The sequence below is a fragment of the Equus caballus genome, chromosome 20 (assembly GCF_041296265.1).
Source record: "Equus caballus isolate H_3958 breed thoroughbred chromosome 20, TB-T2T, whole genome shotgun sequence".
Taxonomy (NCBI): domain Eukaryota; kingdom Metazoa; phylum Chordata; class Mammalia; order Perissodactyla; family Equidae; genus Equus; species Equus caballus.
Genome location: NC_091703.1, coordinates 33,658,969 through 33,679,412, shown reverse-complemented (window position 1 = coordinate 33,679,412; position 20,444 = coordinate 33,658,969). Strand labels below are relative to the sequence as shown.

The 20,444-nt window shown below is 47.6% G+C and overlaps 1 protein-coding gene across 5 annotated transcripts; it reads right to left on the bottom strand.

Moving 5' to 3' along the window:
• Window positions 1-1,381: 1,381 nt before the first annotated feature.
• On the bottom strand, window positions 1,382-17,963 carry LOC138919622 (MHC class I polypeptide-related sequence B-like). 5 transcript variants are annotated; one of them, XM_070245220.1, is made up of 7 exons: window positions 17,490-17,623; window positions 16,785-16,910; window positions 6,514-6,777; window positions 5,957-6,244; window positions 5,105-5,383; window positions 4,841-4,984; window positions 1,382-2,182 (listed from the first exon to the last, which is right to left on the bottom strand). In XM_070245220.1, the coding sequence occupies exons 3-7, from the start codon at window positions 6,554-6,556 to the stop codon at window positions 2,088-2,090; spliced, it is 849 nt and encodes a 282-aa protein (XP_070101321.1). In that variant the 5' UTR covers window positions 6,557-6,777; window positions 16,785-16,910; window positions 17,490-17,623; the 3' UTR covers window positions 1,382-2,087. The 5 variants fall into 5 exon arrangements, with proteins under 5 accessions (XP_070101321.1, XP_070101320.1, XP_070101319.1 ...); XM_070245219.1 differs by lacking the exon at window positions 16,785-16,910 and having other exon boundaries at window positions 17,490-17,963; XM_070245218.1 differs by lacking the exons at window positions 16,785-16,910; window positions 17,490-17,623 and adding an exon at window positions 16,164-16,577.
• Between the last annotated feature and the right edge of the window lie 2,481 nt (window positions 17,964-20,444).

The following is a 20,444-nucleotide window of genomic DNA, read 5'->3' as shown; positions in this document are numbered from 1 at the left end:
GGGCCCCGGGGACCCAATGTGGGCAGCTGACCACCAAAAACACAGGGCAGCTTACGCACAGTCATCCAATCCTAAAGTGGGAAAATGGATTATCTCACCACAAATATTTCTGACTCTGAAGCCCAAAGGAGTGAAATAGATTCTGAAAGGGCTGTTTGGACACTAATTAATGAATTACTACCATTATGTGAGGGGAAAAAAATCCTCACTCTTTGTTTCTATGACTGTGATTACATTTACCTTACAATTGAGACAAATTCTAACTGGTATATATGTGTACCAACTTTAAGAATAATTATCCTCAATGCATTTAGAATAATAAGTTTGCATAAGGTCCTTTCTGTTTTCTGAAAGTATAACTTGCTGAAGAACCTACCTTAATTTTAATTTAAAATACTAAATGATTTAGGAATTCAACACATCAGAGAATGGCAGATACTGCAATAGAAATGTGAACAAAATTCTTTTTTTCCAGTTTTATTGAGATATAATCGACCCACAGCACTCTCTGAGTTTAAGGTATACAGCACAATGACTTGACTACATAGATTATGAAACGATAGCCACACAAAGTTAAGATTCATCATCTCACAGAGATGAAAAAAGGAAAGAGAAAAGAAATGTTTTTTTCCTTGTGACTCAGGATCCACTTCCCTAGGAACTTTCGCACACACCCTACAGCTGTGGGAAGTAGTCATCATCTTGGACATTACATCCCCTGAACTGAGTTCTCTTAGAGCTGGAAGTTTGTGTCTTTTAATTGCCTTCATCCAATTCCCTACTCGCCACCTCCCGCCTCTGGTAACCACAAATCTGCTCTCTTTTTCTATGACACACCACCATCTGTGTGCCCCAAGACCAGAAGGCGGGAAGGACAGAGCATCCGGGGGACTATCTCACCTCCCCATCGGCCTTGCACAAATCAGTCTGAACTGATGGAGGCAGAGGCTGATGCTTGATTGATTCATCCACATTCTCTGCTCATTTATTCTCTCATCAACTCAGTCCACGTATCTTCAGCAGTCACTTCACCCCAGAAGCACACTGACCCCTAATCTTCTTAATCTGGAAACCCCAGAGCACTGTCCCCGTCCCCCTCCCCTGATGTCACACTTCAGCTTTGCTTCATCACCAGGTGTCACCTCTTCAGGCAGAATTTCCCTCACAAGCTCACCCAGGAACATTGGCCCCAGGTGTCCCATCCCAGCTCCTCCCAGCCCTTTATGCTTGGCTGTGAACCTGTCACTCACTGGGAGTTGGCGGTGATGGAGGTGGAGATTTTTTAAGGCTGTGTCCAGGCATCGAGACACACCTCTCCTTCTCCCCAGAACCTCACACCCTGTCCCTTCCCAGGCACGTAAAGTAAAGCACAGACCAGATATGTGTTTTCAAACAGCATTTAAACAGTTAACAATAGGAAATTATACGGACAAGGTCGATATGAAACAATGCATATACAAGTGTGATAGGGACTGAAGGGCAACTCAAGGTGCCAGGAAAGCTGGTATAAGAGTCCTTGAGTAGGGGCCGGCCTGGTGGTGCAGCGGTTAAATTCACACATTCCACTTCTCGGTGGCCTGGGGTTCGAGGGTTCGGATCCTGGGTGCGGACACGACACCACTTGGCACACCATGCTGTGGTAGGCGTCTCACATATAAAGTAGAGGAAGATGGGCATGGATGTTAGCTCAGGGCCAGGTTCCTCAGCAAAAAAGAGGAGGACTGGCAGTAGTTAGTTCAGGGCCAATCTTCCTCAAAAATGAAAAGAAAGAAAAAAGAGTCCTCGAGTAGAGCCATAACAAAGGAATTCACAGATAAGTCTCACTGATAATAATAGAATTATTAGACAGGTAATATCACAAAAAATAAAAATACTGATAAATAATGTAGTGCAGCTGCAAGGAACTTATATATATTAACACTTTTGATCCTGCAACCACAACTGGAAATAAATACTCTTATTTGTTCCATTTCTTAGATGAGGAAACCGAGGCACCAAGAGGGAAAGTGCTAGTAAGACCCGAGCAGGGAGCTGAATTCAGGCCTCCTGGCTGCAGATTCTAAGCGTCCTCAGTTGAATCAGTGGACTCAGGGGCTGACAGCAGAGACTTGACATCCCAGCGGCTCCGTGCCATTCAGGTCCGTTGGCGCCATCTGGTGTTGAGATTGCAGGCTAACGAGCTCTGGGGAAAGAGAAGCCAATAAGTGTTGAACTGGTTGCACAAGAGTCTTTTTTTTATTCCCTCAGGAATTCTCCTTCAGTTGCTCCCAAATCAGGTTCTGCCTTTCTCTGAGGTAAAATAACACCCCCACTTTTTCTCCCTATCACCCCACCCCAGCCCTTGCTGATCTCCTCCCATGACTCCAACATCCTCGCCTGTCCCTGCTTCCACCACCCACCATGCAGGAAGAAGAAAGGGCCACAGGACTAAGGGACAACATCCAGGAGTGGAAAGCCAAGGCCCTCCCCTCCTCTCAAGCCCCCAGTCTCCCCAACATGGTGGGAGGCCTCCCTGAAAGAGAAGCCCCTACTCCTTGGTCCTCCAGGCCTGAGAGTGGTCACACACACACTTCCTTCTCAGGCCTCCTCACCTGCACAAGCATCTGCCCACCGGGGCCGGCGTCTGCTCCACTGGCCCTGCTCCACCACAGGCACTGACCTCCTGCTGCAGCTCAGCCTCCTTCCCTCCCCCAGCCCTGAGCCAGCAGCTCCGAAATGGAAAGCCCATCAGGAAGCTTAGCTGACCAGCAGGCAGAGTTTGTACCGACCTGACCCTGGAGCACCCAATGCTCGCGGAGGTCCGGCCTGGCCGTGACCTTCACACCTGACCGAGGCTCTCAGGTGGCACTTGGCCTTCTTTGCTCCTTCTTGGCCCACCGGCCCCTGGAATCTCAGCTTCAGCCTGAGTGCTGCTGCTGCACGGAGGCTGCCCAGGCCTTCCTGCTCCTGTTTCTAGCAGGGACTCAACTGGACACTGCTCTAACTGCCCGAACTAAATCTGCTTCTCAATGTGAACTCAGGGGTTCACTTTGTTTTGTTTTGTTTTGTTTTGTTTGCAGGGGAAGAGTCACCCTAGCTAACATCTGTTACAATCTTGCTTCTTTTTTCTTCATTCCCCCATGACAAAGCCCCAGTACACAGTTGTGCATAGTTGTAAGTTCTTCTGGTTCTTCTTTGTGAGCAGCCACCGCAGCATGGCTACTGACAGGAAAGTGATGTGGTTCCGCGCCTGGGAACTGAACGCGGAGATCCCCATTTGAATTCCTGTTTTGTTCTCTATGTATTGCAAGGATAGTACGGGAGGAAATCCTATTAAGGTTAGCCAGCTGACAACATAAACACTAGTTTTGGACAGCAAAATTTAAAGTAGGAATATTGAGAAATGAGCACGTCTTTCACACTATTCTTGACTAATGCCCCAGTGACAGGCGGAGGCAACCATTTCTGCCCCAAGGGAACCTAAACTGCTGTTCCCTCTCTGGGGGCCAGAGCAGGATACACCACAGACCCGCAATGCCCTCTGCTCTGGCTCTAACACAGACGGAGCCCCTTGCTGTGGGGAAGGTGACAAACTCTCCCAGTCTGCCCAGGACTGAGGGCCAAGTGAGAAGGATATTAGGTTCAAGGGTGAGAACTTACTTCCCTCTCAAGGGTCACATAAAACTGGTGGGAACAAAAGATCCAAATCCTGGCACCCCACAGCCCTTCACACTTTCAGGCATTGCTTTTCTTCTTTGCCCAAACACAAAACTCCCTCTTCCCCTTTCCTTGCCCCTCAAGCAAACTGGTAGCGGGGAAATTATGTTGACCGTCCCTTCCTCTAAAGTACAGGGCAGTGGCCACCATGGGGAAGAGAACTGGCTCAGGGACAGCCAGGTGAGGCCCCAAACACAGCCCCAGTGCCCACTCTGCATGCCCCCTTGGACTGGACCCCAAGGCGCTGGGCAGGAAAAACCTGCAGGTGGGATATAAACAGTGACCACAGCTGCCCTGAGAATGGGCTGTCCTCTCTCCCCACATGGTCCAGGGCAATCTGCTCTTCTGCTCTTCCATATTATCTTCAAGGAAACTCCAGGAACCATGAGGCCATGCTATGGGAACTGGGAAGGTGTAGAGAACAGGAGGGACCCAAAGGAAACAACACTCGGGAGACGGTTCCTGGAGGAGGAATTGGAGGGTCTACAAAATGGACAGAAGATGACCACCAGTGCTCAGGACCCAACTGTCTTTTGCAAGTGGGACCTCCCAACGGGACATCCTAGGCAGGGCTCAGGCACCAACCAGTGAGCCCCAGGTTGGGCCTCGTGGGTCTTCTACTTGGATTCCTCATAGTGGCTGGAGAATTGGGGGGAGCGGGTACAGGCAGGAAGGGACTACAGGTGTCCCCTCTCATTCCTATGCTTCCCCACTGGGTGACACTCCCACTAGGTCACCGATGCTTTTACTGCTTGCTCCTTCTGATTCCCTGAGCACCCCAGGCCTTTCCTAATGGGCACATGATCCCAACACATTGCCCCTGGATGAGCTGGTGAGCCTAAGTTACAGAGACAGAGGGATGAGGGCACAGCAGGGAGCCACCGTCCTCCTTGCTGCCCAATCCTTATCTGGAGCAAGGAGTGGCCACAGCTGCACACTCAAGGGCCCCAGCCTGGCCTTGGCTGTGGGCAGGACCAAGGGGTGTAGATGCTGATGTGGCCCCCCTTCCCCTCACAAGTACTCTAACCCTCAGCTCTCCTTACAGAGGCTTGTCATCCTCACTTCTATCGTGCATAGGGAGATAAGAGGGCCCTACATCCCAGGCAGAGCCCAACCATGTCCGCTCACTGCCCAGTTTTCTCACCTGTGCTCTCTGCAGCTGGTGTTGTCTTCTTCTTCTTTTTGTAACATAGGACACACACAGTCACGGCAATAAAAACAATACTACTACCACCAAGAGCAAGAGCCAGAATGACTGGCCATTCAAACTGCTGCACCACGGCCTTTCCTGAAAAAGAGCCTTATGACAACCTGCGCACATGAGAGCCACAGCCCTTCTCTCTTCTCTCCCACCCAGGCCCCTGACTCCACCAGGGTCAGGACCCCTCCAGGAGCACCCCAGGCTCACCAGAGGTCACAGGGTGTGCAGTGTGGTTCCCGCTGTGTTCCACGTGACACATGAACCTCTGCTCTTCTCCTTGCGGAATACTTATGGCCACCCAGGTCTGGTAAGTGCCATTGCCATCAGGCAGGACACCCCTAGACTGCTGGGCATCCTGGCTCAGGGGTTCCTCATCCTGAAGCCAGGTCACTGAGATGTTCCGAGGGGAGAAGCCGAAAGCCCAGCACGTCAGGGTGACCATGCCATCCGAGGCCTGGCTGCACGTCACGTTCACTGAGGGGGGCACTGGGGAAGAAAGCACGAAGCTAGTGAGGCTGGTGTCCCAGCCCCACTCCCCTCTGAGGGAGATGGAGACCACAGGGCTCTCCACACCGTCCCAGCTCTGGCTGAAGCCCTCAGTGACCCAGGACCTTCCCAAGCCTGTCCTTCACCCTAAGGCCAAATTCCTCTAGACTGGCAGGAGGATGGGTGGGATTGAGGTTCACTCTCTTGGATCCACGTGGTGAGGCTGTGAAAGGAGATGAGGGGGTGGTTTGTCTGTGACAGGCAGGCAGGGAGTCAGAGGGACTCGCACCCCAGAAGGAGGCTTCCTCTCCTGCCTGATACCCACCGTCCCAGTTTCAGTGTTCTGTGTAAGGCCACACCACTTCCCTGGATTATGGACACTGGAACGGTTCATTGCCCTGCCCACCTGTGTGGTTTTTTTATGCAGTGGCTTTAACACAACAGGCAAATCACAACACAAACCCCCATCACAACATATTTGCATCCCATAGTGCAGGGCGGTTTCCTTGGGCAGAGTTGGCGGGGAGGCTCCAGGGGCCTGGAGGACAAGTAGTTCCTGCTCCAGGGTCATACCTGTGTGGTCCATGAAGCCCATCCAGGATTTCTGATATCTCCGCAGTCTTCCACAGAGCTCTCCCTGCACACGGGCATGGTAATCCTTGCTTTGAAAGCCATCTGCTTCCCAGGACTTCTTGATCTCCACAGCCTGGGTCTGAGCCGAGGACTTGGCCACCGTCCACTCATTGGTCTTCGGGTTATAGGAGAGGAAGAGCTCCCCATCATAGCAGAAATGCCACAAGCCCCTGGCGCTGTTGTCTTCTTGGATCTCACAGCCCCGGATCTCCTGGAGGGAGTGAAAGTCTGCCCCCACCGAGCAGTGACTTCTCCATTCTCTGTGTCCCTCTGCCTTCCCTGCCCAAGTGAGAAACTCCAGCCAGGGGGCCCCTCCTTCTGTCCTCCATGTCTTCCTGTGCTGGCTGAGTAATGGCCACCTCCCTGTGGAACTCCACAGCCCCCATTCCCCACCCCCACTTGCCAACAATGCAGTGGAAAGACACAGGTCCTTGCTGTCTGCCCCAAACTTTCCTGGAAAAGACATCATATCACCTGTGTCTCCTCCCCACACTCACCTCCTTTCTGGTCCGGCAGGGCCATGATGTCTGCCAGAGTCATTTTGAGGTCCTTCACCTTCTTTTCTAAGTCTTTTGTCTCTGTGTTCCAGGTTTCTGCTCCCAGGACAGCGCCTGCCCACAGCCCACGGGGCTCTGCCCTGCCTTTCTCACTGTCATAGTGCAGGAAGGGCTGACCATCCAAGTATCCATCAGCAAAAAATCTCGGTTGCACAGATCCATGGTGAGACACCACTGTGAGGTTATAACGAAGACTGGGGGATCCTGGGCAAGGAGGAGACCACATGAAACTGTCAATTTGTGGAAATTTGTGGAATTTACGGAAATAACTGCATGTAAGATGTTTAATAGAAAAGTTGTGCTGTCCTGAGTCTCTCAGGGTCTGGAGGATGCAGAAAATCCACATGTGCAAAGGCACAAGGATGAGCTTTCCAATGCAGGAAAGCAGGAAAGGGGAAAGGAGGAGAGGGAATTGCAGAAGGTGGGGGATGGAGATGGGCAAACAGGTAGGACAGGTGCCAGGAGAGGGAGGCAGGGGCTGCCTAAGGAGCCAGGTAGCGGACAGGCTGGCCTGCAGGGAGCAACGGAGAGGCAAGAAGGCCATAGTGAAGCGGAGGTCTCATTAGGGCAGAGTGAGGGGATGTGAGGGTCCTGGGATGGGAGGGATCCATGGTCAGGTTGACTGTGGTGCGAAGATGGGATATGGTGAGATGGGGAGTGGGGGTTGAGGGCTCACCATGGGTGGACAACTTGGGGCCCAGGGAGGGTGAGGCTTCAGGCCTCAGGCAAAGGGGTAGATTGTGACACAAGAGAGTTTAGGTTAGGCCATTACCTAAAGGGGTTGTGAAAGTGTGGACCTTGGTCCAGAGTTGAAGAGGCACGGCGAGGCCCCAGGTGGCAAGTTGGATGGACCTGCCAGGGGATGGACCTTTCCCATCCCCTGGGAAAGGCAGGTGGCAGGGTCTCAAAGAGTCAGCGCAGTGTGTCCAAGGGTAGTTGAGACTTAGAAAGGAGCGGGGATAGAAGAGAAAATAGATCTGAAATGCCAAGGAGCTCAGCCTGGGGAAGGAACTACATGGTTGGAGCAGGTCGGGTAGTGGGGCAGGATGTACTTCCAAAGAGGATTGGGTCAGACTTCCAGCACAGGAGGGGCGGTGCTGAATGAAGGCCCACTGTAGGGAAAGGACACAGCTGACCAAATGCCACCAACATGGATTTCAGATAAAGGGAGTAGGCACGAAAGCCCACTGGGGTCAAGGAAACAAAGGGGGCAGAAGGAAGGGCCAGGAGCTGGGCCTTCATGAGAATAACAGCAGTGTCTTGTCATTGGGGGAGGGGAAGGCAAGACAGGGCAGGAGAGATAATGGTGAGGGCCTGGTACTGGGGGGTGATAGGTGATCCTGGGACAACTTGGGTAACTGTGCTGACAGGACAGGAGGCGTGCTCTGGGTATGGGTGAAGGGTCTGTGAGAGAGGAGAACTTAGTGAGGACCCCCAGGAAGGTGAGCAAGGTGTGGGGGCAAGGCAAGATACCACGTGAGGAGGAGTGATGAAGGACCAGGGAGAGGAGTCCACACCTGTGGGCTGGAGACTGGAGGCCTTATGAGTGTGAGGTCTGGGATGCAGGAGTGGGGTTGGGTGGTGCTGGGTGAAAGGCCCAGGATGAAGCAGGGCCAAGCGCAGGAGCCTGCACTGGAGGGGAGTTAGGAGGATGAAGCACCAAGACAGGCACAGGTCTGTGCATGAGGGGCTGTGCACTATACCTCAGGGCTCCCCTTGGTGAAGATCCTAGGAGAATGGGGAAAGAGGGAAGACTCTCTGGACAAAAGGCACCCCGGAAAGTTAGGGTCCCGGATAGTTGGGAAGAGCCATGCACGTGAAGGTGCCTTGTAGACAATGACCCATGAGGTGTGGAGGAAGGACTTGGAGTGGGGGGAAGTGGGGACGGGAAGCACACAGTAGAGAGGGGTCAGAGAACTGCAGAGAGTAGGGGATGACAGTGGGGAGAGGTTAAAGGACTGAGTGGGCACATGATATGGCAGGGCATGAGGCCAGGAGAGAATCTGGTGTGGGAAGCGGGCATATCAGAAAATTAGAGTTAACAATGGGAAGAGGGAGTTAGAGGGGAGGAGGAGAGCAGAGGCTAGAGAAGTCACAGATGGACTCCCTTAGCCAGAAGCCTTCAGACTCTACCCTCCCTCAATATGAGAGTCAGGAGCAGCCACAGTGCCCACAGCAGGAGCAAATGTGGTCAGAGCCTGGACACCACGTAGGACTCCTGGTCACTAGAAAAAGGCCCCTAACTCTTAGGACTGAGACCCTTGAGAGTTGCCTGCCTGGATTCTCCTTGCTGTCCAAAGCAGGAATTCGGACAGCAGCAGACAAGACAGTGCTCAGGGCCCTGAAAGGGCAGTGCACAAACTGGTGGGAAGTGTGGTCTGAGCCTCAGACCTCCATGGCCCCCTGAGTGCCATTCAAAGCACTGACCCAAGAAGGAGTTGCAGTCCCAGGGTCGTCAGAAGAACTGAGATCGTCGGACAGGAAGAACAAAATTGGACGGCACACTGAAGGGTAATGGGATATGTCACCCCAAACTATGTCTTTGGTGTCGTGATCCTTTTGAGGGGTATGCACTTGAAAAAAGGCATGTGGGGAGTAACGTCAGCATCATGGCAGAATGAGTTGTTCCCTTGGTCTCTTCCCTCTAAGTTATAACTAAACAGATATTCATGAACCAACAGAGGATTCCCTACACAGCACAAAAGGACACCTGAGAGACCCACGCTGCCATCCATATGAAGGTGGGTGGACTAGATGCCCAGAACGCGGTGGAACTAGGTGAGGGCACCTCTCCACCTCCCCAGCAGCAGTGATCCCAGTCTCAGAATCTCACACAGTGGCCAGGCAGGAGTGTAAATGGAGGCGGGGGAAGCCCAGCCCACGTACAAACGCTTTCTGAGTGGTAGCCTGGCCCGCAGCAGCATCCACAGTGCTGTCGTGGCCTCACCTGTGGCAAGGCTCCCCAGTGAGGTGTGCATCTCAGCCACTACATAGGTGCACCTCCCATCGAGCACTCCAACTCAGCTGGCCCCATCAAGCACAGCGACCTGGCCCACCTGAGTGCAACCTGCCAAGTGGTTGCAGCAGCCCTTGCAAACACAGAGTGTCTCTACCACCACAACTACAACAGATACGGCAGGATCAGAAAACACAGCTCCTGCCCCCCTACCCAGTGGTGGCAGGTGGAACCTGTGATGTAACACTACCACAAACACACCGGCGAAGGATCAATCATCAAACACCAAGAAGAACCACAGGAACGTTTCAGAGGAAAAGGAAGATGATGAGTCTCCAGAAACCAAGCCTGAAATCATAAACGTTTACAATCTTAAATGACAAACAATTCAAAATAGCTGTCACAAAGAAACTCAATGAGTTACAAGAAAACTCAGAAAGACAGTGCAATAAACTCAGCAATAAAATTACAGAACAGAAGGAATACTTCACCAAAAAAATTTAAGCAATAAAGGAATCAAAACACAATCTGGCATGAAGAGCACAATGAGATAAAAAATAGTCTAGAAACCATCAAAAGTAGAGCCGAGGTTATAGAGGACAGAATTAGTGAACTAGAGACCAGAAATACAGAAATGCTTCAGGTGAAGGAGAGAGAACTAAGATTTTTAAAAAATAAAGAAATTCTTTCAGAAATATCTGACTCAATTGGCAAAAGCAATATAAGGATTATAGGTACTCTAGAGGGAGAAAGGAGCAGAGAGCTTGTTCAAAGAAATAAGAGCTGAGAACTCCCCAAACTGGGGGAAGAAACTGGACTTACAAGTACATGAAGCCAATAGAACTCCTAATTACGTCGATGTAAAGAGACTTTCTCCAAGGCATATCAAAGGAAAACTGGCAGAGGTCGATGACACAGAAAAAATATTAAAAGCAGCAAGGCAGAGCAAACTAACCTACAAAGCAACCCTTATCAGGCTTTCAGGGGATTTCTCACCAGAAACTTTACAGTACAGGAGAGAAGGGAATGATATATTCAAAATACTGAAAGACCAATCTTACAGCCAAGATTACTCTATCCAGTGAAACTATTCTTCAGATATGATGGAGAAATAAAAGCTTTCCCATATAAACAAAGGTCGAGGGAGTTCATCGCCACCAGACCTGCCTTACAAGAAATGATGAAGGAAGCCCTCCTAGCTGAAACAAAAAGGCAAAGGTTTACAAAGCTTTGAGCAAGCAGATAAATAGACAAAATCAGAAATTGAAGCTATCAGAAGAGGTTAGCAAACACTTAATTATGACATAAAAGATAAAGGGAAGAAAGCATCAAAAATAAATATAAACACTTCAATTTAATCATGCACTCCCAACACAAAACAGAATTTGTGACAACAGTAACTCAGAAGGGGAAGAGGAAAGAGGTCGAACCTGCTTAGCCTAATGGAGATTAGAGGCTAGCAGAAAATGGAATATCTTGGCCGGCCTGGTGGTGTAGTGGTTAAGTTTGCGCACTCTTCTTCAGCGGCCAGGGGTTTGTGGGTTCGGATCCGGGGTGTGGACCGAGCCCCACTCATCAAGCCATGCTTTGTTGGCATCTGACATAAAATAGAGGAAGAGTGGCACAGATGTTAGCTCAGCGACAATCTTTCTCAAGCAAAAATACGAAGATTGGCAACAGATCTTAGCTCAGGGCCAATCTTCCTCACTAAAAAAAGGGAAAAAAAGAAAATGAACTATCTCGTCTATGAGATGTTTTATACCACCCTCACGGTAAGCACTCAACAAAAAGTCACAGCAGAGCCACAAATCATAAATAAAGAGAAAACTGAGAAAACCATTACACTGAAATGGCAGTCAGAAATACAAGAGAAGAAAAACAGTGGAAATATAGAACCGCCAGATAAAAAGAGATAAAATGGCAGTATTAAGCCCTCATTTATCAATAATCACTCTAAATGTAAACGGATGGAATTCCCCAATCAAAACACACAGGGTGGCTGGAGGGATTAAAAAACAAGACCCAGTAATATGCTGCCTCCAGGAAACACATCTCAGCTCTAAAGACAAACATAGGATCAGAGTGAAAGGATCAAAGATGATACTCCAAGGAAATGGCAAGCAAAGGAAAAGAGGTGTTGTCATACTTCTAACAGACAAAGCACATTTCAAGATAGAAAAGACAATGAGAGCTAAAGAGGGGCAATATATAATGATGAAGGGACATTACACCAAGAGGACATAGCACTTATGAAGATATATGCACCTAATGCAGGAACACCATAGTATATAAAGCAACTACTAGCAGACCTAAGGGCAGAAACTGACAGCAACACAATAACGGTACGGGACCTCCACTACCCACTTATATCAATGGCTAGATCATCGAGACAGAAATTCAACAAGGAAACAGTGGCCTTAAATGAAATGCTAGAGCAGATGGGCTTTATATACATACATATGTGTATATATATATATATATATATATATATATAAAACATTCCATCCAAAACAGAATATACATTCTTCTCAAGTGCACATGGGACATTCTGAAAGAGAGACCACATGTCGGGAAACAAGGCAAGCCTCGACAAATTTAAGAAGACTGAAATCGTATCAAACATCTTTGCCCACTACAATGCTATAAAAGTAGTAATCAACTACAAGGAAAAAGATGGGACGGGCACAAATATGTGGAGATTAAACAACATGCTACTGAACAACCATTGGATCAATGAAGAAATCAAGGAGAAATAAAAAATATCTGGAAACTAATGAAAATTAAAACATAACATACCAACATTATGGGATGCTGCAAAAGCGGTACTAGGCCTACCTCAACAAACAAGAAAAATCTCAAATACATAATGTTAAGCTACACCTAAGAGAACTAGAAGAAGAAGAACAAAGCCCAAAGTCAGCAGAAGGAGGTAAATAATAAAAATCAGAGCAGAAATAAATGAAATAGAGACTCAAAAGCAGTACAAAGCATCAATGAAACTAAGAGCTGGTTCTTTGAGAAGATAAACAAAAGTGACATGCCCTTAGCCAGACTCACTAAGAAAAAAAGAGAGAAGCCTCAAATAAGTGAAACTAAAACTGAGAGAGGAGAAATTACAATAGTTATCACAGAAATGCAAAGGATTATAAGAGAATGTTATGAAAATCTATAAGCCAACAAATTGGATAGAGAATACACGGATAAATTCTTAAAACTCATACAATCTCCAGAAATTAAATCAACAAGAAATAGACAATCTGAATAGACCAATCACAAGTAAAGAGAGAAACAACTATCAAAAACCTCCTAAGAAACAAAAGTCCAGGACCAGCTGCCTTCTCGGGAGAATTTTACCAAACATACAAACAGAGTTAATACCAATTCTTCTCAAACTATTCAGAAAATTTGAAGAAGACAAACACTTCCTAACTCATTCTATGAGGCCAATATTAGCCAGATACCAAAACCAGACAAGGACAACACAAGGAAGCAAAATTACAGGCCAATATCACTGATGAACATACATGCAAAAATCCTCAACAAAATACTGGCAAACTGAATACAGCAATACATTAAGAGGATCATACACTGTGATCAACTGGGATTTAGACCAGGGATGCAGGATGGTTCAACATCCACCGATGAATCAATGTGATATACAACCTCAACAAAATGAGGAATAAAAATCACATGATCATCTCAACAAGTACAGAGAAAACATTTGACAAGATCCAACATCCATTTATGATAAAAACTCTCAATAAAAAGAGCATAGAAAGAAAGTACCTCAACATAATAAAGGCCATATATGACAAACCCACAGCCAACATCATACATAACAGTGAAAAATCGAAAGCCAACCCTTGGAGAACAGGAACAAGACAAGGATGCCCTCTCTCGCCACTCCTATTCAACATAGTACTGGAGGTTTTGGCCAGAGCAATTAGGAAAGAAAAAGAACTAAAGGGATCCATGCTGGACAGAAAGAAGTAAAACTCTCACTGTTTGTGGATGCCATGATTCTATATATAAAAAACTCTCAAGAATCCAACACAAAATTGATATAAATAATCAACAACTACAGCAAAGCTGCAGAGGAGAAAATCAACCTACAAAAATCAGTTGCATTTCTATACACAGAGAATGAACTAGCAGAGAAGTCAAGAATACAATACTACTTACAATCACAACAAAAAGAAGAAAATATCCAGGATTAAAATTAACCAAGGAGGTGAAAGACCTATACACAGAAAACTATAAGACATTATTGAAAGAAATCAAAAAGACAAAAAGAAATGGAAAGATATTCCATGCTCATGGAGTGGAAGATTAGACATACTTAAAGTGTCCATATTACCTAAAGCAATCTATAGATTCAGTGCAATCTCAATCAGAATCCCAATGACATTCTTCATGGAAATAGAACAAAGAATCCTAAAATGTATGCGAAACAACAAAAGACCCCGAATAGCCAAAGCCATCCTGAGAAAAAAGAACAAAGCTGGAGGCAGCACAGTCCCTGACTTCAAAATATGCTACAAAGCTATAGCAGTCAAAGCAGTATGGTACTGGCACAAAAACAGACACACAATCAATGGATCAGAACTGAAAGCCCAGAAATAAACCACACAGCTATGGACAGCTAATTTTCAAAGGAGCCAAGAACATACAACAGAGAAAGGAAAGTCTCTTTAACAAACGGTGATGGGGAAACTGGAAAGCCACATGCAAAAGAATCAAAGTAGACCGTTATCTTGCACCAAACACAAAAATTAACTCAAAATGGATTCAAGACTCAAATGTAAGACCTGAAACCACAAAACTCCTAGAAGAAAATAGAGGCAGTACACTCTTTGACATCAGTCCTAGCACCATCTTTTCGAATATCATGCCTACTCAGGCAAGAGAAACAAAACAAAAAATAAACAAATGACACTACTTCAAACTTTTAAAAAGCTTATGCTAGGCAAAGGAAATCATGAACAAAATGAAAAGACAACCCATCAACTGAAAGAAAATATTTGCAAATCAAATAGCCAACAAGGAGTGAATTCCAAAATATATAAAGAACTCATGCAAGTCAACATCAAAGAAACAATCTGATCAAAAAATGGACAGAGCATAGGAACAGACATTTCACCAAAGAAGATACACAGATGGCCAACAGGCACATGAAAAGACGTTCAACATCGCTAAGAAGTAGGGAAATGCAAATCAAAATTACAATCAGGTATCACCTTACACCTGTCCGAATGGCTATAATGAACAAGACAAAAAATGACAAATTTTGGAGAGGATGTGGAGAAAAGGGAACCCTCATTCACTGCTGGTGGGAATGCAAACTGGTGCAGCCACTATGGAAAACAGAGATTTCCCAAAAAATACAAAATAGAAATACCATAGGATCCAGCGATCTCACTATTGGGGTTCCATAGTGGGATACCATAGGATCCCAAAAGACATCCAGTTATCCCAAAGAACATGAAATCAACAATATGAAGAGATTTATGCACTCCTATGTTCTTTGAAGCATTATTCAAAATAGCCAAGACATGGATGCAACCCAAGTGCCCATCAACTCATGAATGGATAAAGAAAATGCGATACACATACACAATGGAATGCTACTCAGCCATAAAAAAAAATCCCATTTGCAACAATATAGATGGACCTCGAGGGTATTAAATTAAGCAAAATAAGTCAGACAGGGAAAGACAAACACCATATGATTTCACCCATATACAGAAGATAAACACATAGATAAGGAGAACAGATTAGTGGTTACCAGAGGGGAAGAGGGTGGGGGGTTGGGCAAAGGGGTAAAGGGGCACATATGTATGGTGACAGACAAAAACTAGACGATTGGTGCTGAGCACGATGCAGTCTATACAGAAATTGATATATAATAGCATACACCTGAAATTACACAATGTTATAAACCAATACAACCTCAATGAAACAATTTTTTTTCCAAAAAAAAAAAGCAAATGCAGGGAGAAGCTTTGTCTGAACTCCCCTTATCTATCTAAAGACAAGTCTTCCAAAAGGAACTCAAGTGGCACAGATCTCAGGCGAGTTTCATTAACCAAAGATGACTGATTCTTATGACAGGAGAGGAGACACCATGCCCTAACTTTGTCACAAACTACCAAATCCCCCATCTATTCTTCTAAGGGCCCATTCATCTTTCCTATATCATCTACTCTCCTTACAGACCACCTCCCCTTCCCTATTAAGATGGATGTGATCCTGAATTCTGAGGCACTCTTCAGATTAAGGGATCTTCCTGGGGGTGGGGGGGGGGGGCTCTCCTGGATACAGGAGGTACACCTGTTAAGAAACTTCGGTTTGTTTTTCTCTTCTTAATCTGTCTTTACAGTGGTCTCAGCTAAGAACTCAGAAGGGTAGAAGGAAAATTATTTTTTCTCCCCTACAACCCCAAGTAGAGCAAAGAGATTAAGGTGAGGCCAGAAAATGGCGGGGTGGGGTGGGAGGTCGGGGGAGAATGCAAGGTCCAGCAAAGAGTGGAAAACCAGGGTTGAGGCGGTGGAAACCAGCCTCCTCCAGCTACTCTCCCCACCCCAAAGGCCCGGTGGCTCCACCCTCGATGCAGACTGGAAACAACCCCACTCACCAGTGGCGACATCCACGGGAGCAAAAAGGGCAATGCTGGCCAGGAAGGGCAGGACAGAGCACAGCCACATGGCTGGGAATTTGTCAACATCCGGCCGGTCCACAAGCCTCAAGCTCAGCTGAGGCAGGAAAGTGCCGGAAAAACTTTTTAACTCTGCCCGCCCCAGCTCTGCATGTTCCCTCCCAGAAAACATTGTCATATCACACGGTCCAATCATGAGCAAGGAGTGAGGGCTACATGCCAAGAAACGTCACTTCCTCTCCCAGGGAGCCCAGACAAAGCCAAAACAGCCACCGGCAGAAATGGACAACATTGCCAAGTCAAGGGCTATGAAACGCCTGAGATTGAGGACCCCTGTGTAGGTTAAAGGCCAAGTGAGCACAGCCAAATAGCAGGGACAGGCTCTGGGCAGCTGAGTGTTAGGGCCCAAGCCTCAGAGGCACCCAATCACTGCAGCCCTCCCACCAAAGCAGACTTCCTGCCACAGACCAGTGCTGGTCTCACTGAGCTCCTGTACAGACATGCCACTGGCCTCCCTTTCTGTGTCTTCTTCCTGCCTTCAGCCACCTCTGCCTCCCAGAAGTAACTTCCCCAGTTGAATCACTCAGAGTCGAAACTCACTTAGATTCCAGCCATTAGAATCTCCTCCTCTTCCTCCCAGTGACTCCAGATCCAGTCAGGTCCTCTTTCATGGGGCCACATCTTGCAAGTGTCTGAGCGCTCCCAGGGGACCTCTCTATTCAGTCCCTGGGGGTCACAAGCCTAATGAGGTGGCTCCCCACTATGCAATCCAACACTCACCTCTCTCCAGATTCCCCTTTCCAACCTGCCTCAGGACATCTGCACCTCTGCGAACATCTGCCCCTCAAATCCAAGAGGTCTACAAGCAAACTACACTACCCACCACACCAACCTCTCCCCATCTCCTAGTTCCCTTAGCTTCCTTGGTCCCTTCTGATCCCCCTTTCCCCTGCCTCATGGACTCAAAGTCAGCTCCTCCAAACCCTTTTCAATCCCACAGCCACTACCTTAGTCCAGGCTTTCACGTACCTCAGCCTAGAAAACTGCAAAGGCTTCCTGAACACTGTGCCTGTCCCCAGGTAGAACCATAAGGCCCCATTGTGTGTGTGAACACACAATGCCTCCACTCCACCCACAAAACCCGCAGCTGCCACAACCTGCTGTCTGGCAGCACCCCCATTTCTCTGGTGGTCGTCTTCGGAACAAATCGTTTCCCCTCCACCCCGCCTTGCTTCCAGCCCCCTGCTTTTCTGTCCCATCAACTACGTTTTCTCATCCACTCTCGCCTTTGGACCCCAGACTCACAAGCAAGGCTGAGTCTTCCTCTTCGCAGGTTTTCGGCGCCACTGCTGCATCAGGAAGAGAAACTGAGAAACCCAGGGCGGATGCTTGCATAAAGGCTGCGTTTCCCTAGGCGGCCCCTGGGCTCATTTTCAAGTGGGCTGGGCCAGAGATTACAGGGCTGATTGACACCCGCCCTCCCCCAACCCTGGCTTGAAGGAAAGAAAAGTTGCTCATTGTTCTAAAAGCAGAATAAAGGCGCTTATGGGCAGAGTGGGAGGGGAGCCAGCTGCACTTCGGTTTCTGGCTCCCAAACTCCTGGGAGGTTACTCCTGCCCATTGTGAAAATGCAGCCCTGCCGGGGTCCCCAGAAATTCGAAGTCACAACGGGGATCTGGAATCTGGCTTATTTTAAACAGCATCAGAGGTGATTCTGAGGCAGCCTCCCCCTCCACAGTGCCTGGACCTTCGATTCTCACAGTAGAAAACCCTTCCTACGGCCTGGCTTCCCCCCGGAAGGAAAGTCTCCACCATGAGACCTTCCTGTTTGAATCCAGCTCCAGCCGGCCCCGGTAGCACTTTACAGCTTACAAAATCCTCAAGCAAAAGCCCACTCAGGTCTTCGTACCTGACCTCTGCAGATGGAGGCAGTGATGCGGGTTGACCACGGGGCTGACATATGCAGGGAATAAAATGTAAAGGACAGAGTGGGGAAAAAGAGGGGGAAGGGAGGAAAGTGTTGAAGAAAGGAAGAGAGAAGAAGAAAAAGCATGGAAGAAAACTAAAGGGGAGAATAAATTTCAAAAGATTTAATACTATTATTTCTAACCTTTATTTTCCCCCTCTGTGTAGTTTGTCATTTAACACTTCACTTCAGCTGTTTGATCCATCTCTGAATGCATGAACAGATGGCTGCTGTTGTTACTGCCAGACCATTTGAGAGAAAGTTGCAGAGAAGAAAGTTTTCCCTCCAGATGTGTCAGTGTGAGTCTTTTAGCAACAAGAACAAAGTGTTTTGTTGTTTTTACATAACCAAAGTACAAAGTTCAAAGAGGTTAATATTTTTAAAACGAGCTTCATTGGGGCGTACTTTACATGTAATACAGTGCATCTATTGGAAATGCACAGCTGGCTGAATTTTGGCAATTGCACACACCCACGTCACCACTCCCACAGTGAAGATGTAGGTCATTTCCATCCATGGTTCCCAAAGAAAGGTCATGTGATAAAATGCTTTGCCGCTAATAAAAGGCATAAGCTAGATTTTAATGCGTTGCTATGAAAAAATGTGTCCAACACACTGTGAAGCTCTTGTCAAAGGTTAAGAACAAGCAGGATTTTAATGCCACTCATCGCACTTACATAATATGGGTTTGAAATGGGGGGACCTAGAAGATACCTCACCTAAGGTCTCTAGGAAGTGGGAGTGGGACTTTGACTTTCTCTATCTTTAGTGTAATTTTCCATTTGCATGGGAGTCAGGGAGAGAATATCTCACTTTTAAAATATTGTAAAACTAAGCCCTAAAACTCAGTAAGTTACAGATTTTTGAAAACCAAAATGTTAATTAAAACCCAGCACTAGATACTTCCTCCCCTAAGACAATCCTTCACATTTCCATAGCGCTGGATCCTTCTTAAATTGCTTCTGAAAGGAATGATTTTAGTGCAGTAGACAGACAAGTCACAACTAAGATAAAAGGCAAGGGCTAGAAACAAAAGAAGGGAAAAATTAATTGCAGGCACTGGGGACCCTGTCACAGTGACACTCCACCACATTCGAACCCAACCCTGCGTTGCCAAACTGCCCTCGGGTCTTCGACAAAGTCAAGGCAGATCTTGTTCCCTGAGCATGGATTTGCCCTCGAGAAAGGTCCAAGGCTTCTGGAGCAAGTCTGAAGAATCACACTGACTTCCTGATCTCAAGAACTTTCAGGGCCCAGCCCCATGGCCTAGTGGTTAGGTTTGCAGGCTCCACTTCCCACGGCCCAGGGTTTCGTTGGTTCGGATCTTGGGTGCAGACATGGCACCGCTTGTCAGGCCACATTGAGACAGCATCCCACGTACCACAACTAGAAGGACCTACAACTAAAAAAAATTCACAACTATGTGCTAGGGGGATTTGGGGAGAAAAAAGCAGAAGAAAATAAAAAGAGGATTGGCAACAGTTGTTAGCTCACGTGCCAATGTTTAAAAAGAAAAAAAGAAGTGTCTGGCTATAGGTTGCTGAAAAAATGACAACAGAGGACCAAAAAAATCGCACCCTTAAAAACAAAAAGGAGAACTTTCAAGACTGTTTGCGCAAAGGCAGTGTCTGTAAGAGGATCCAGCCCATTTGGGTGAGGCTCCCTCGTTGGCAGTAGCCTGAAGCAGAGGACTCAGAAGAGATGTACAGGTGGATCTGAGGCCATGAGGGGCTTCCTAGACAGCTGTGCTTTGCTCAGGTGAGGGGTGGGGTGGCAGCAGGCAGGCAGGAACTCAAGCAATAACCTCAGAGAAAGGGAGTGCAGAAGGAAGTGCCCCAAGCCTCCACACTCCTCCTTCCTGCCCACACCTCCCACTCCTGCCTCCCTCAGCCCACCCTGTAGGGGGAAGTACAGAGACCCCAGCAGAAAGCGCAGGCTTCATGGGCCTTGTGATGATGCCTGGCTCCCTTCTTCAGGAGACTGCTGATGAGGTCAAACTGGCAGAAGACTGCAAAAGTTATCCTTGAAAAGGAGGCCCTGATTTCCCATCCTGGTTTATTTACCAAATTCACCTTAATACCATACAAAAACAAAACAAAACAAAATTCCCCTGTGATTTTTCTGGGCAACAGACGGTCCTGTACTCTCCCCATGCCTCATGGGCTTCAGGCCTTCCTGCACTGAGGCTCCAGGCTCCAGAACTGCTGCCATCAGGCCGGGTCCCTCTCCTCCTGGACTCTTCACCTCCTGTCAACCTCACTCTGCTTATTTCTGCTTCCTCATCCTTTTTCACT